Source organism: Calonectris borealis, chromosome 20 (genome assembly GCF_964195595.1).
Source record: "Calonectris borealis chromosome 20, bCalBor7.hap1.2, whole genome shotgun sequence".
Taxonomy (NCBI): Eukaryota; Metazoa; Chordata; class Aves; order Procellariiformes; family Procellariidae; genus Calonectris; species Calonectris borealis.
In genome coordinates, this window is record NC_134331.1 from 8,989,547 (window position 1) to 9,004,725 (window position 15,179).

General features: G+C 50.3%; 1 protein-coding gene across 4 annotated transcripts in view; it reads left to right on the forward strand.

The window, feature by feature from the left end:
• The first annotated feature begins 459 nt into the window (after positions 1-459).
• The window catches only part of MAP2K4 (mitogen-activated protein kinase kinase 4), a 102,387-nt gene continuing 87,667 nt past the window's right edge, over positions 460-15,179 (forward strand). Inside the window, exon 1 of one of the 4 annotated variants that reach the window (XM_075169760.1) lies at positions 460-665. In XM_075169760.1, the coding sequence (XP_075025861.1) occupies positions 566-665 (100 nt within the window). In that variant the 5' untranslated portion in view covers positions 460-565. The remainder of the gene's footprint in view (positions 666-15,179) is intronic. The other 3 variants (XM_075169759.1, XM_075169765.1, XM_075169764.1) reach the window with 3 other exon arrangements.

Sequence of the window (15,179 nt, forward strand, 5' to 3'; positions counted from 1 at the left end):
CCCCGAGCACAAACACGGGAGACTAGAAGAGAGCAAACTGTTGGGCACCCCCGGTGAGGAGGGCTGCCGGGGCAAAACGTGTGGGACACACCATGGCGGTGGGGCCCCAGCGCGGCGCAGGGCTCCCGGGGGGAAGCCGTGGCCCAGAGGGTCTGAGGGCGAAGGGAGGGGGCGATGCCCCTCCTGCCTGAGGAAGCAGGAGCGGAGCGGGGCTGCTGGCACCGGGCTGGGGACGGCGGCAGCGGGGACAGGCAGCTCCCGGGGAAGGGGGCGCAGCGGGCTGGGCAGGGGGTCCGGCGGCGAGCGCGTCCCCGGGGGGCGGCGGGGGCCTCCCCCCTCCCCGCGGGAGGCAGCGCCCGCTCCCGCCCCGCCGCAGCGGCTGCCGCAGGGCGCCGGGGCTGCGGGCGGCCCGCCTGGGAGGGGTTAAGCGGCGGCCCCAGCCCGGGGGCGGACGGGGCGGCTGCGGCGGCGGCAGCTGCTATACGGCGGCGGGGCTCTAGGTGTCCTGCCTGGGAGGGTCCCTGCTGCATTGCAGCCGCCGCGCTGCTCCCTCTCCGCGCACACAATGGCGACTCCCAGCCCCAGCAGCGGCTCCGGCGCCGGCGGCGGGAGCGGGCCGGGCCCGGGCGGCCCGCAGGCGCACGCCGCCGCCAGCAGCATGCAGGGTAAGCAGCCCCGCGCTAGGCCGCGGCCCGGCCGCCGCTTCCGGGGCTGGGCGGCGCGCCGCGCTCTAGGCCTCGGCGGGCCGGGCCGGGCCCCGGGAGCGCGGTGCCCGCCGCGGGTCTCGCCCTGCCCGGGCCGGGCGCGGCGCTGCCGGGCGGCCGCTCCCGAGAGCGAACCCCCCAGCGGGGGGTGGCTGGCGGCGCCGGCCGCCCCGTGCCCCCCGCGCTGGGCCCCGGCCCGGGCGGGCCGCGGCTCTCGGGACCTGGCCGGGGCGCGGCCGTGCCCGCCGTCCGGAGCGGCGCTGCCCGCGGGAAACCCGCGCCGCGGCCCCTCGGCGCGGCCCCGGGTCGCTGGGGTGGCGGCGGGGAGGCTCAGCCCGGCCCTGGCAGGCCCCGCTCCGGGCCTGCCCCGCCGCTCCCTGCGGCTGCCGCCTCCCGCTGCGCCCGGCCCGGCTCGGCGGCCCGGCCGCGCCCGGCGGGCTCCCCGGGAGGAAGGGCGGCTCTGCCCGCCGCCGCGGCGCTGCGCCCGGAGCTGCCGAGGGGCGCGGAGCCTGCCCCGGAGCCTTGCCTTCGGCGGGGGCTTGCGCTGCCCCGGGCGGCGGGAGGGAACCGCGGGGTGGGACAAAGGCCGGCTGGACGCGGCTCCGGCTTCTTCCAGCCGGGAACGATTTTGCGGCCTCTCTGGGGTGAGGCGCGCAGGCCGCGGGCAGCAGCATCCCGGAGGCGGCTCGGGGGGGGGCCCAGGCGGAGGGAAGCCGGGAGCCCCGCTGTGCTGCCCGGGACGCGGCCCCGGGCGGGGGGAGCGGGCAGGCGGCCGGGCCGGTGTTTCTGAACGCCTCGGCCTGCGGCAGGACGGCTCTGCCCTGACCTGGTGCACTCCGGCGCTGCTCGCCGGCTGGCCTCGGTGCGCGGTGTGCCTTGTCTCTCTGTGCCTGTTCATGTACTTTTCTCAAGGCAGATGTTTAAGTAAAAACAGTTCAACGGTGAACTTCTGGTTCAGTTTTGTTTTATTCTGATGGAGATTTACAGTGTTATAGTAGGGTCATGTTGCCAGGGCTCCTGCCTGCACTTGTTGATGTTTGAGCACTCATGCAAAAACGATGGATATTTATTTTTCAGAAAAGCCATAGCGAACACCTTTCGATTTTTTCCTTTAAAGTTAGACCACTGAAAAATACTGTTTGCTTAAACAGCATTTTAGGCTTCATTAGGCTGAGGTGATGCGGTGCTGTTTGGTTTTTTTTTTTTTTTAAATTTAATACAGGGATGGTAGTACTAAAGAAGCTGTTTGCCCTGTTTTGGGAACTCTTTATTTTTTAATAGAAGAAGGAAAGGTTGCTCTCTCTGTGAGAGAGGTGCAGGCACTCTTGGCAAATAATATTTGTCACAGTTGTTTGCCGTAATCTGTGTTCTGTCCTGCTAGGACAAACTGCACTGAGACTAATGGGGACCAGTTCGGGCAGAGAACTGATGCTATAAACTAGAGTTTGACACGCTTGGGATAAAAAGGTGAATTTTTGCTGTTTGCAGCATCCCTCATGTGAAGCTCTCGTGCTTGCTAGATGAAGGAGTGGGCACCTGTTGGGCCCTGGAGGGGTGGTGTTATCCATGTTTACAACACCTTTCAGAAACCAGAATCCCAAACCTAGTAATTTAAGTGCATGGATTAAAAACTTGACTGCGATATGCCAAAGCGGTTGCGATAAAACAAGAAATAGCCTTGTTGCAGTGCAGTTACAGCTCTCTGTGTTGCCCCTTCTATTTCCACCTGACCCGTTTGTCATATTTATGAATCGTTCCCCTGAATCCCGTGTATTTTCAGGGCTGAGAGTTGATTTTGCACCCTGACTAGAGAACCTGCGATGCCCTATAAGTTTGTCATGATGTAGCATCTGCATCCTTTCTCCGGGTGGAGGAATGGCAGTTGTTTCTTTTGTAGTTGGTTTAAAGTGGCTATTTAAATACGAACTCAGGACGACAGGGCCAGTTTGATGATACGCAAGCGCTTGTGGTGAAAGCTGGTGTTAGGGGTTTGTTTTTTTGATTTTGTTTTTTTTTTTTTTCAAAGGAACAGATGAGTGTTTAGGTGCCCTGGGAGGAGCTGAGTGTAGGCTCCTGGGTGGGCTCTGGAGGAGCAGGTTGCTGTGGCAGTGGAGGTGAAGGCAGGTTCCTGGGGCCAGCAAGAAACTCCATCCCAGGAGGACAAGCCTCTGCTGCCACGCGACTGCCTGTGCAAAGCCGAGGGAGTCTGTGGGTGGGATGGGAAGGGGCTGGATGTGTCTGCAGGTGGTCTGCAGTCTGCTGGGGTAGGTCTGACTGCTCTCAGAGCACCATGGAGGTGCTCCGTGGCCTTGCCCCAGGCATGTGTCCCACTGGCGCTGGCTCCCTGCTGACGCCAAGGCAAGCTGAGCTGTTGCAAAGCAAACCCACCCAAAAGTGGTGAGTTTTCCGCAGGTCAGGTGCCCAGCATTTGCTTGTGGTGGGGTTGGGCGAGCGCTGGCGCAAGGGAGGTGCGGGAATGCATTGCTGGGTGGGGAGAAAAGTAGGTAGGACTGCGTCAGTGTTGATTTAATTGGCTTAAATGGCACGGCGAGGTGGAGCAGGGAAGTCATTAAGCTGGAAACAAGTAATTATAGTTAAAAAAAAAAAAAGTTTTGCTCAGTTAATTTTCAGCCTGAAACACTCTCTGACCCAGCTTGTGCAACTCTGCTGCAAGGGAGGTGGTGGGAGCAGGAGGGGGCGGGGGACGGCTCTCGTGGCTTTGGCCCATGCCGGGGGCTGTGGCAGCGCTCCTCTGGACAGCGATCCGTCACTTGTGGAGACTGTGCCCAAAGGACACGTGCTTGGGGCAAGCTGGCCTGAGGTGAGAGCCTCTCGCAGGGGGTTTCTGTTTTGGTACAAGGGCTGGTGGTTTCATAAGGGGCATCTGCTGTTGGGGAGTTTGGCAGGGGCTGGGGGTAGGGAGAAGGTGGGGGGTTGTGGTGCAGGGCAGAAGTCTTCATGGAAGTTGAGGCCCGTCACGTTGATGTCTAGAGCCGCGGCAGCAGATCCAGAAGGTATCTACAGGCCATCCTGTTTTGATATCCTACAGCTTTTCTTGTGCACAGGCTAAAGCCCATCCAGGTGACAATATTGAGATGAAGGAACACCAGCTGTCCTCACGCTGGGGTTGCTGTGCAGCCATGGCCCTCAAGCCTTGCGATCAAGGAAGGGGTAGCTTCAGGTCTTCTCACCCTTAGTGTTTTGCATGTCACAGCTTCGTGCCCATGTCTTCTTCTGGCTAGTTGTGTCAGCTGTTCATGCCCATGAACCTGGGAGCTTCGGTTCTTCCCAAAGAGTCCCCTTGGCCAGTGTGGTTGATAGTGCCATGTTCAAGGCACGGTTGACAGCTCAGAGACAAAGGAGAGCTGGAATTCTAAGTATTGAAAGTAGATCCTATTTCATAATTTTTGAAATGGTAATTTTTGTTTGTTGTGTGTAAACTGAAGTCTGGCTGGATGCCGGTGACTGCTGTTGTGAAGAATCGTTATCCTTTTTAGTTATGTGTAATGTTAAAAGTCCGGGAGCAGTCCTGCATATTTAGTGTCCTGGATGTTTTGTGGAGAAAACAGAGATTCTGTGGGAAGTAGGATATCCCACTTTGACAGTGACTTAAGGAAAAACAACAAACTGTAATTGGAGCAATTTTGCCTTTCTCTCATTGCCAAAATTAGTAATAGTCTTTACTGCTGACGTTATGTAGAAAATTATCATTTGAAGAATGGTGGTGTGAAATCTAGAAATGTAATTAATTCCAAGGCATAGGAAGAATTTTGATTCTAATTGCAACCTGTGGAGTCAGTCGTCCTACCTCCAGTGCCAAGCAGGAGCTGGAACCGCTTATAACTGGCTGTTACGGGTTCAGTTCCTGCATTCGGCATTCAGGAAGACTGGAGGCAACTGGGACTTCTAGAAGTACTTCTGCTTGGTATGCTCTGATGTCTTTCAAAAGCAAAGCATATGTACTGTATATATCTTTTCAGGGTGTACATGATGGTTCAGATGTGTTGGGTGGGAATTCACGACCTGTTCAGCTCTGGAATTTGGGGTTCTGGGTTCCCTTCACATGTGTGGTCCTGTCTGCTTCCCCATTGAGGCCTTTGCCCTCTCTACCCCGCTCCAGCCGTAACCTTTCTGTTTCTAGCAAAAATCAGAGAAGGTCCATATCTGGTTAGGGAGTCCGCTGCGGATATGAGGTAAGGAAGCTGGGCAGGGGGGTGCCAAGGGGTATCTGTTTGGCATCAAGAGACTAACTAGAGTCCTACTCTTGTACTTGGATGCCATTCAGGACATCAGTGACGTACTGGAGTTGGGAGATGGGTTTCTGCCTATGTACGAGGAAGCTCTGCCCTGAAACTTTTTCTGCCTAGTGAAAAAGAGCTTCTGGGAGGCTTTTTGAGAGGTCAAGAATCGTTCATGTTTGGCAGATGACAGAATTGGTGGGCACTGTGATGGACTCTTGTCAGTCACTGTGGTCAGATGAATTTGGTGTCAGTGTGTAATCTGTGCTGTGTCTCTGGGGTAATCATAGTTACTTCAGGCAGCGCTGTCAAAAGCAGAATATTACTTGAAACCATTTGTGGGCATCACTGTGACCAGTACAATCCTAGATACAGGAATTCAGTAAGAGATGCCATGACTCCTGTATCCTCCTCCTTTTTGTGTTGCTGCCTTTGTGAGTGCAAGGAGTGACCGCAGCAGCTCTTCTCCTCACTGCTGAAGGTGCTCCTGGACCCAGGCCCAGCAGGAGGAGAGGAACAAGAAGTTAATGCCTTGATGTTGAGATGTTGGGTCTGCTGGGGCACAATGTGGGCACTGTCAAAAGGCTGGAGGGTGGACTTCCCCCTCTATGCAGAGGGGCATAATGGATGGAGAAAGTAAGAGAAGCCCCAGTAAACATGGCAATTTGCTTGGGGAACCTCAAAGAGGGGAATTTGGGGAACAAGAAGACAGCGGAGAGGTGGAGGGCTTGTGAAGCAAAGGGAGCAGCAGATTAGGTATGGAGCAGTGTGTGAATGGGCAGGTAAAATGAAACATAGGATGTAGATAAGAAAACAAGGAAGGTAGAAGAGAACAAGGTAAGAAAAGAGAGGGGACTGGAGGGGAGAATTAATCCTTGTCCTCAGTAGGTAATAAAATAAGCGTTATCTGTCACTGTGTATTAATTACCTGTTCTTATTCTAATGTAGGCAAAGTGAGATGTATCTTTAGCAGAACTGATTGAATAAAATCAGAAGGTGACTGCGCTTACTTTTGCCCACAGTGGAATTATAGAACCGGTGTGTGTTAACGTACACCACTGGTGCAAGCTGACACTGGCAGATTTGTCAGATTGATGGGTGTATGTCTACTTGGACACGTTTGCATTTATTATGGAAGGTAAAGATAGTTGTGCGGTGAGCAAACCAATGTATTTCAGTTTGTTTGTGCCTACCAGTTTATTCCTGTACGGTATCTCTGTCAGGATATGACTGACCATATCTGCTTTGTGTTTGAGTCTTCGTGTACACCTGCACATGTAGGACTGCTTTTATATATAAGCATATGTTTTTCCATTTCAGCTTTCCATTTTGGTTTACTTGTAATCAACTGACATTCTTAATATGTCTGTTTTCCTGGTAAAGGGGCAGCCCAAAAATACTAGTTAGTCTCATCAGATGCTGGGAGGCTTTTTCAGTTATTTTACGCTGATTTGATGTAGCCGACAGGAGTGGAAATCACACTGTTGCCTGTCAAAACGAGGGCCATCCGGCAAGAGAAAGATGAGTTTTGTGAAGAAGCAAAAAAAAAAAAGAAAATGTATACTTTCCAAACTTGATTTTGTTGAGGAGTCCCCCAAATTAAATTTATCCATAGTCCCGCTGTGTATGCAGTGAAGCATTAGTTACAGGCGCCTTGTGTAACTACATCAAGCTCTGCCTGTAGCAAACAAACATAAGCACCTTGTTAGCATCGTACAGCTGAGATGTGATTGTTGCCTTTGAAGTCAGATGTCTTCTGTTGGATTTAGGTTTGATAAGATTTTATGTGAGTTGAAAGAAAAATGGAGGTCTGCTTCCCAATGGGAGGAATAGCTGCTGTAGCCTGTGGGGGCTGGAAAGAAGAACTGCATGAGAGAAAGAAGCGGCACGGGGTGTTTGTGTAGTGCTCTGCCCTGCCGGGCAGGAACCAGCAGCAGATGTCCATCTAAGTTTCACTGAAGTGATGTTTATAAAGAAGGTACAAAAATCTCTGAATGGATGTGATGCTTCTGGCATCCTCTCAAAGGCTGGAGTGCACTGATCTGGACCAGCTTTCAAAAGGTGCTGGTTATGTTCCCAGATCTCATGTACCTTATTTAAAATGGACTGCATTGTATTCACCAAAGATATAAATGCCTCCTTAGATGTGTATGTTTTTGTTACCCTTCTGCTGCATCCTGAGACAACAGCATCCCGCGCAGGGGAGTGGGGATTGCTGCGCTGCGGCAGCAGAGTGAAGAAAACCTGGCTGATAGTTGAACCTTTTCATCGTGGTTCAGGGGTTGTCACATTGGGGCATGGATATTTGGGTCAGGGTGGATTATTATTGTTGTACTGTCTGGTCTCCTGCTTTGGAGGGATGAACAAACCTTTTGGGAATTCCTGTGTTGATCCTGGTCATTTATGGTTGGGCTCTAACATCTCTTCTACCACGAGAAACGCAGTCCCTGTAAAGACACCAGTTCAGGAGAATCTGTGTCTTTAAGTCAATTGGTCCAGTAGTTATTGCATTTTTAAGCTGGGTTTTCTTTTATATATATATATATATTTGGTCGGTTTCTGGTTGTTGGTTGCTGGCGGAGGAGCCCTGTGCAGTCTGTGCTGCTCACTTGGCCGATGTCTTCAGTAATGCACATCCTGCACCGTGTTATTTGAGTCTGCTGGTGTTCCTTGCGACGGGCTTTTTTTTGTCTTCTGGATCCTCAGATTTCTTTTTATGTTACAGGCTTGTTTGCAGAAGAAACGTGTGAGTGGTGGGTAAATGATAGTGCAATGCCTGTTGAGCACTGAAAAATTTCTTCCTTTTAAAAAGGTGTGTTGCTATAGCTGGATTAATTAACGTGCAGTAGTTAACGCATGGTAAATCCCTAGTGAGAGACAATTCACCTGTGTTTCTTCAGTTCAACTTGTAGATAACTTGAATACTCTGTCTCTGCTAGGCTTTGACAGTGGAATAGCTAATGCCTGTTAGTTATCCCTCCATATGCACATGCTACTTTTTGGTGATGATGGCACTTCTGTTTGGAGGGTATCTGAAATAAAAGCCGTGAGGCTCACCCCTTTCAGTAGGCAGCTGACTTGGATGTTTAGGGTGACCGTTAAAATATAAAAATATTTAATTACCAAAATCAATGAGAAAGTGCTCTAAGTTAGTCTGAAGGTGCCTAGGGATTAAGTCATTGTCCATAAAGCATGAAATTGCAAGGAGGGTGTGTTTCATCTTGTTCTTCTGGGACGAGGTTGCAGGAAGGATTTGCGCAGCCTTGAAGCCCTCTTTGGTTTTTACTCGGGGTTCTTCTGGTTGTCCGAACAAGACAAAGTAACTTTTGCCATTATTCTGCACCCCATTTTATATCCCTGCCCCACCTCCTTATACCGTTGCTGAGTTGTTGGACAAATTATTTCTGTTACGAATCTCTTGCTGAGATTTGCTAGGTGGACTTGTATAAACTGTATGTAAGATGCTTGGAAATTTGCCACTGCAGGTGGCACAACATGGGGCAGCCTCTTGAAGGGGTATTTCTGTGTTATGAGTTCTGTATTGACTGCAAGTGCTGGTACGGATATACCTTTAACATATGCAGCCTCTCTATCTGTTCGTCTTGTAGGCATTTCCCTTGTTGAGGCCGTGTTGGTGCCCTTGCCCCGTGACCGGTCCCAGCTCAGGAGCTAGCCTTCCCCTCCGAGGGGGCAGAGCTCCCCGAGCTGCAGTGCTGGTGGGCGTAGGACGATGCTGCTGGGGGTGGCAGGAGGGAGGAAACCCACCTTCCCAGAGGCAGGCGGAGAGCGTGGTGGCTTGGCTCCATCGCTTGTCAAACCGTGCCTGTATGGCACCCTGGGCCATTCATCCTAAATCCTGTGCCCACTAAACTAATCTAAGCCTAAGTCAGTTGCTCGCATCTGGAAGCAGGTCCCCTCGCAAGCTCAAGCTGGGCGCTGACACTATGTGAGTGTCTAAGGCCAGACAGCCCTCATAGCTCGCATTGCTGGCAGGGCAGAGGTGTGTGTCCGTGGGACAGCCTGATGCTTCTGACTCACCGAGGAGCCTCTCTGCTGCCAGGCTGCCCCGCTGCCAAAATAATTCGTGTGGCCTCCCCAGCCGCTGTCTTTCCCGGGTGCATCGTTTGTTGGGCGGTGGGCTTGATTAGTTCATCTGGCTCCTGTTTTTCTGTTTTGTTTGGTTGGTGTGGTGTGTGGTTTTGGGGTTTTTTTTTTTTTGTGTGTGTGTTTTTGCTTGTCAGGGATCAAGCAAACTTCCACAGTTGCATTGTGCTGGCAAGCTGCAAGTGTAAGGAATCAGCGCTCTGGTGTACAATAACTTCTGAGTTAGAAGAGCACCATATTGGAGCTAATTAGTTTCCTGCCTGCCCTTTAATCCCAGTGTTTTTACCTCTTAGTAACTGTGCCTGACTGGATTGGTCTTTTTTCCAAGACACTTCTTGAAGTTGAAGGAAAGGATAGACTGCAGGGAGATTTGCAGTGGGGCAGACTTGAACTAATGCATGTGATTTAATACTGTAAACTCGGAGCACCCAGAGGACAGGAGGGATTCGTTTTAAACCAAAGGATGTAAAAGAAGACCGATAAACTTTGGCAGGCAGAGACATTTGGAAATGACAATGAGGGGGGAAGGGAGAACTGAAAAATTTCTCTGCCTTAGCGTTTGAGCGTGCCACGGCAGCAAAGCTTTGTGTCAGCCTAAGCATCTGTGTTCAGGAGACGGTGTTCTGGACAGGCTGCGTTGCCGACTTTGGTTTTAAACTTTTCAATCTGCTTTATTTTAAGTTAGGTTAAGCTGTCTCTTACAGGCATCTGCAATCTTAATGGGATTCTTTTTGTTTGAGGGGAGGCTTTAGATCTTGAAGATACCCATGATGTGGATTTCTTGGTCTACTTAGGTGGCCGTTGCTTCAAGAGAAGTTCTGCAGGTCATGCAGCTGCAGCACGTTTGTGCCTCCCCATGGTTAGATGGAAAGGTACAAGCATGACTTTTATCAGATGTCATAGGTTTGTTTAAGTTCCTGTGCGCAGAGTCTGTGAATTTTTGAGGAGACCAGGGTGTTGGTAAGCAAAGGTCCTTGTGGAGCTCTCTGCATGGCCCGTTGGATGCCTGCTCCATGCCTGCACAGACCCTGCGCAGGGCGTGTGAGATATCGTTGGCCTGGATTTGCGTCAGGACCGTCATGTGATGCTGCAGAGCATCTTCCAAAATGTGTGACCTTGACTCCTCAGGCTCTAGCCCTCTGCGGAGGGATCTCTGCTATTGCTGTTTGTGAGGAAATACAACATGGTGTTGCCAAGCATCGGCTCCCTGTCTCCCTCCCGGTTCTGCTCTCAAACCAGCTAAACTGCCGTTCACCTGAACGCGTGCAATAACTTTGTGCTTAGCAGGGTACAGCCCATTAACTTTTGTATGAGCATCAAGGGACACAGCGAATATGTATATTGCACAAATTGCGTATTTATTAGCTGCTAAATTGATTTCCTCTTCTGCAAATCGAAGCCTTTGTGTTTGCCCTTTACTGGAGGCAGAGCAAACCCTCCAGGAAGCAGACGGCTTGCACTGATCCTGGAGTGAACAAAGAGCCAAGTGCCAGGAATTAGTCTGTGTTTTGAATAATTTATCTGATCTTTCTGAGATGCTTCAGGAGGTGCCCTGTGGCGTAAGGAGGACAGCTGTTGGGAGCAGACAGAGCTGAGCCGAAAGGGAGTCGGTCCTTCTATCAGTTTTTGTCTAGGCTTATTTTTTTCTGTGGACCAAAAGGGCTTTATGGTTTGCTTTGGACCTAATTCTCTGGAAGCGGTTCTCTGAACTGAATTAGCCATCGCTTTGCTTTTGGACCAGAGAGCAAAGTGTTTGTACTTTGAAGAGGTTTGTGGACAGAGATAAAACAGTTTCCTTTAAAAACACACGGCTGTGTGGCTTTGACCTGGGAGGGGTTATGGACTAAGATAAAAGCATTGCATTTGGAAATCGCTTCTGGGGCGTGATGGGACCATGTCCGAGTTTTCCTGTAAAGATCAGTTCCCCTCCTGAACAGTGTCAGTTCAGGACCTGGTCTCATGCCAAACCTTGGAAACCTCCCCCTACCTTTGATGTCCTCTTCTTTCCTCCTGTCCCACTCAGAAGTGTGGATGGGCGGAGGGTAGGAAGGGGGAGGATGATCAGAACCGCTTTGTAGGGCTGGCCAAGACTGGCGGCCCATAGCTGTGGATGGACACAGGCGTTTTGTCCTTTCTTCAAGGTACTTTCTGTCTTAGGGAAGCAGGAACAGTCAGCATGTGGAAACTGGGGTGTTTGGATGTTTGCTTTTAAAGCTGGTTTCCTTGCTGATTTGGGGAAAAGTAGAGGTCAACTCTGTCCTTTCTGATCTGATGTAACCCAACTGTTGTAACTAGAAAGTGTGACTGTATGGCATAAGTATGTATGCAAGTTCATGCAAAGGAGTTCTTCTATTGGAAGAGGAAGGGGTTGGATGTAAAGGTTTGGAGACATGCTGCTTTAGGCAGCAGCTTGGCAGTTGAGTTCTTGCTGCACTGGGGGCACACGTTGAATATCTGAACAAGCTTGCCAACGTTCTCCTGGAAATGCAAAAAATCTATTTTAAAATATATTTCTAATTAATTTATTTCTTTTTGAGAAGAGTTGGAGTAACATCCTGGAGCTTATCTGCCCAGCTGGTTATGCCAGAGTTGTGGCCAAATGCTCTTCCTGCAGGTTAAGCTTTGCCACTGTGCATCAGTGCTAGACATCCTCAGGGCTGAGAGCAAGAATTTACTCTCTGGTCTGTTCCCGTGGCCTCATCCCTGCTGATCCTGCCAGCGAGGACCGCAGCTGAGCAAACGGGAGAAGGATCTTCTCAGCAACCATGGAAGTGGCGAAGGTTGAGACAGGAGTGGTGGGAGCTGGTGTCTGTGGCCCACGTGTGTCTGTCTGTACGCTCGTGCGGGAGGGCTCGGCTGGTTTCCCTGTTAGGGACGTGATTTGGGATCTTCAGTGACTTGAACTGGAAATTCCAAGTCTGATTTGTCAGTATGGCGGTTTTTTTCCCTGCCCTACAAAAATAAACTGTAAATGAAGAATGTGTGAATGCAGGGTTTATTTCAGTGAAGACATGAAATGTTTCTGGGGCTGGTCATTTGCTTTAATATAGACGGGTCTTAGTCATGACTGACTTGAATGGGAGCCCGTAACTGAACTGGCAGCAGGGAACCTGCTTCATCGCTGAGCTGCCAAAGGTCTGAGCTGCACCCTGCCTCGTGCCAGGGCACTGTGCTGCTCTCACAGCACCTGGGACGGAGTCCAGGAGCTGCTTGTCCATGGTGCTATTTTCATTTAGAAAATAGAAGCTTTCTGGGAAGGTTTGTGTTGGGCTTCCCTCTCAAATCTGATTAATACTCTGACTTCTTTGGCAGCGAAGCTCTGACTGCCCAGTGTTCATGTCCTCAGAGTAATCCTCTGCTGGCGTGTCCTGAGTATTTGAGACCCAAACCAAACACAACGAAAGCTCTGTGGTGACGTTCTTCAACTGGTTGATTGTTCACACTGTGGAGCAATGCACCAAATTGCAGATGCAATAATACTGGGGTCAAAATCTTGCTATCCCTTCGGGCAATGCGTTCAAGAGATGTGGGTTTAGCGACCAGCATTGGTTGCTCCATGGCAGCTGAGCTGGTGAAGGTGGGGTCATCTTTGTCCAAGCTGGCAGGAGCTGCTGCTGCTTTACTGTCCAGCAGGAACATTGACTCATGTGCCACGAGAACAAGCGACTGCTCAGGCAGTGTTACGTCCAGAGGGGTTCACAGGATGACTAAGCCGAACGTCCCTGTTCCCCGGGGGTTACAGCATTCTCTGCATTCGAAGCAGTCTCACAGCAATAGTTTCTTCCAAATTTCTACCTGTCATTAAAGTCCATAAGCTGCCACTGTGATGTGCCGGAGGAAGAGGCTATTCCAGGTACTTTGGATGTTGCAGAGATGGTAATTGTGAACAGAACTTGCAAGTGATCCTGTGAAGTAATTTTGCCCAGTGCTTCAGAGGAAAACGGTAACCAGTATATGCTAGAAGAAAAGTTCCTTCCATCCCAAGTATGGCAGTTGTTTTAGACGGCTATGATTTTGATATGCTCTAGTCCATGTTAGGACTCAAAGAAAGACAAAGACCCTTGGAAGTCTCTTTAAAAATAAAATAGAAATAATCACAGAATGGAAACACAATGAGAGAATTCTGCCTGGCACTCCCCTCTACGTGTGCACACTCGCTCACACTCACTCTGCCAGGATCAGCCGGAGCCCAGCTAATACGATAAGCCCTTCACTCCCCCCTTAGAGACAGTAGCAAGCTGGATGCCACAAGTTTAATATTTTGTCTCCAGTAGTTACCCCTTTCTACCTCATGCATAAGCATATCAAGCTCCTTGTTAAAAGCAGTTTGGACTCTTTGCTTTCCAGAAGACAATTTCAGTCATTAGCTGGAGATGTTCTTTCAGTTGCCAGACTGCGGTGATTTCATGACAACTGTGTAGCTGTTGATCTGTCATCTTCAACATGCATGCTGCTATTCCCTCTGTAATGGCTTTTCTTGGAGGTGTTTCAGGGTGTGATGGTATTCCTGCCCTGGCGTGCCTTGGCGTAGGCAAGGAACCAGCCTCTGCCACCCTTTCCAGGAAATGGGTGCTCTGTTGCCGCTGATGGGAAGTTATTTGTGGTGACTTTGGAGTTCTCTTTGTCTCTTGAGTTTGCTGACGGCCTTGCGTGGGGCAGAAAACGTGACAGCAGGACCAGGCTGATACCTCCAGCTTCCCCCTTCCCCTGGGGTGCCTCCCAGGGCAGCAGCACCAGAAGCAGACCCAAGCTGTGCTGGTGCAGCATTTGATCAGCCACAAACAGAGATGAGCGTAGCATCACTGATACACGGGTGGCATTAAAAAGCTCCCACCTTCTCAGCAAAACATCATGAGTCCTGCTGTAGTGGAGAAATTGTGGCATCTTAAACCAAAGCATTGGAGGTCAATTTTCTCTGGGGTGAGACTTAAGGCAGACAGCGAGCAGCATTGGCTCTGGCTGTAGGCTGAGCACATGTTGACTGTGAAGGTGGAAAACTTTTATTTGTGGTGCCCCGACACCTTGCGAGAGCCAGGAGGGCCCTTTGGTGTTTTTGTGTGGGACAGTCAGATTTTGTATATAGAAGTGGTGCATGAGTTCCTTTTCCTGGGAGTTCCGAGGAAGAAGGAGTTAATGGGGACGAGGGCAAGGGAAGAAGATAGCTGGATCTGTGTTGGGGCTACTGGCTGGTATTTTTGCAACAGTCTTCTGTTACCCAGCATGAGACCGTGGGGATTAGCTGGGCAGACTCCCAGGCTCCTTCCGTACTGAAGACCCGCCTGCCCTCTGCACAGCAGTAGAGGTTTTTTCCAAGGACTTTCAAAATCCAGCAGACTTGGGGAATTTTTGTTGAGAGACTCTACGGTGCTTATTTCTTTAGCAGAAAAACTTCGTGTTTGCCCCTAGTTGTGGGACTTTGAAAGAGTGAAAAAACTTGTATAACTTCTAAAAGAATCATGTCTGGCATAGTGGCTTATAATAACAAGACTGAAAAGGAAATTAAGGAGATGATCAGAAAGAAAACTAAGAGTAGATGAAAGTGGCATTCACCATCTCTGTAAATCTAAATGTATTCAGAGTATCTCTTTGGACTTCAAATCCTGTTTTAAGAACAACGGTGCAGTGTGGCAGCGTGCATGCCTGTCCCACAACCCAGAGCTGAGAAAGAAACGTTTCAAGGGGAGAGCAGAGGTGACAAATGCAGAGCTGGGCCAAAGGAACGGGAAGAAATTTTAAGGCAAAACGGTGAACTTGCAAGCTCAAGAGAGCCGGGTTGGTTTTGTAGGAGTAAAAGGAACTTTCCTTGCAGAATAACATAAGGATTTTTTCTCTTTCTTCTAGATTTTCATGTTTTCCTACCGGTCAGGTGGTTAGCTGATACATTTCTTATTTTCACCAATCAGTATTATTAATAAGATTTCAGAGCCTTAAATCGACATTAGTAGACTTCTGTGGGTAATTTCAGTTACAGTTTGTGCTTGATTCTTGTACTCTGAACATACTGCCAGGCTGCCGTGGCAGCTTTTTGGTTATTTTTCAGTTTTTGTATGCTATTGTAGAGAGAAAACCAATTTTTTAAAAAAAAAGTCTCATTCAGGAGATTGTGTAAGTTGTAGCTGCTGGTGTGAGGAGA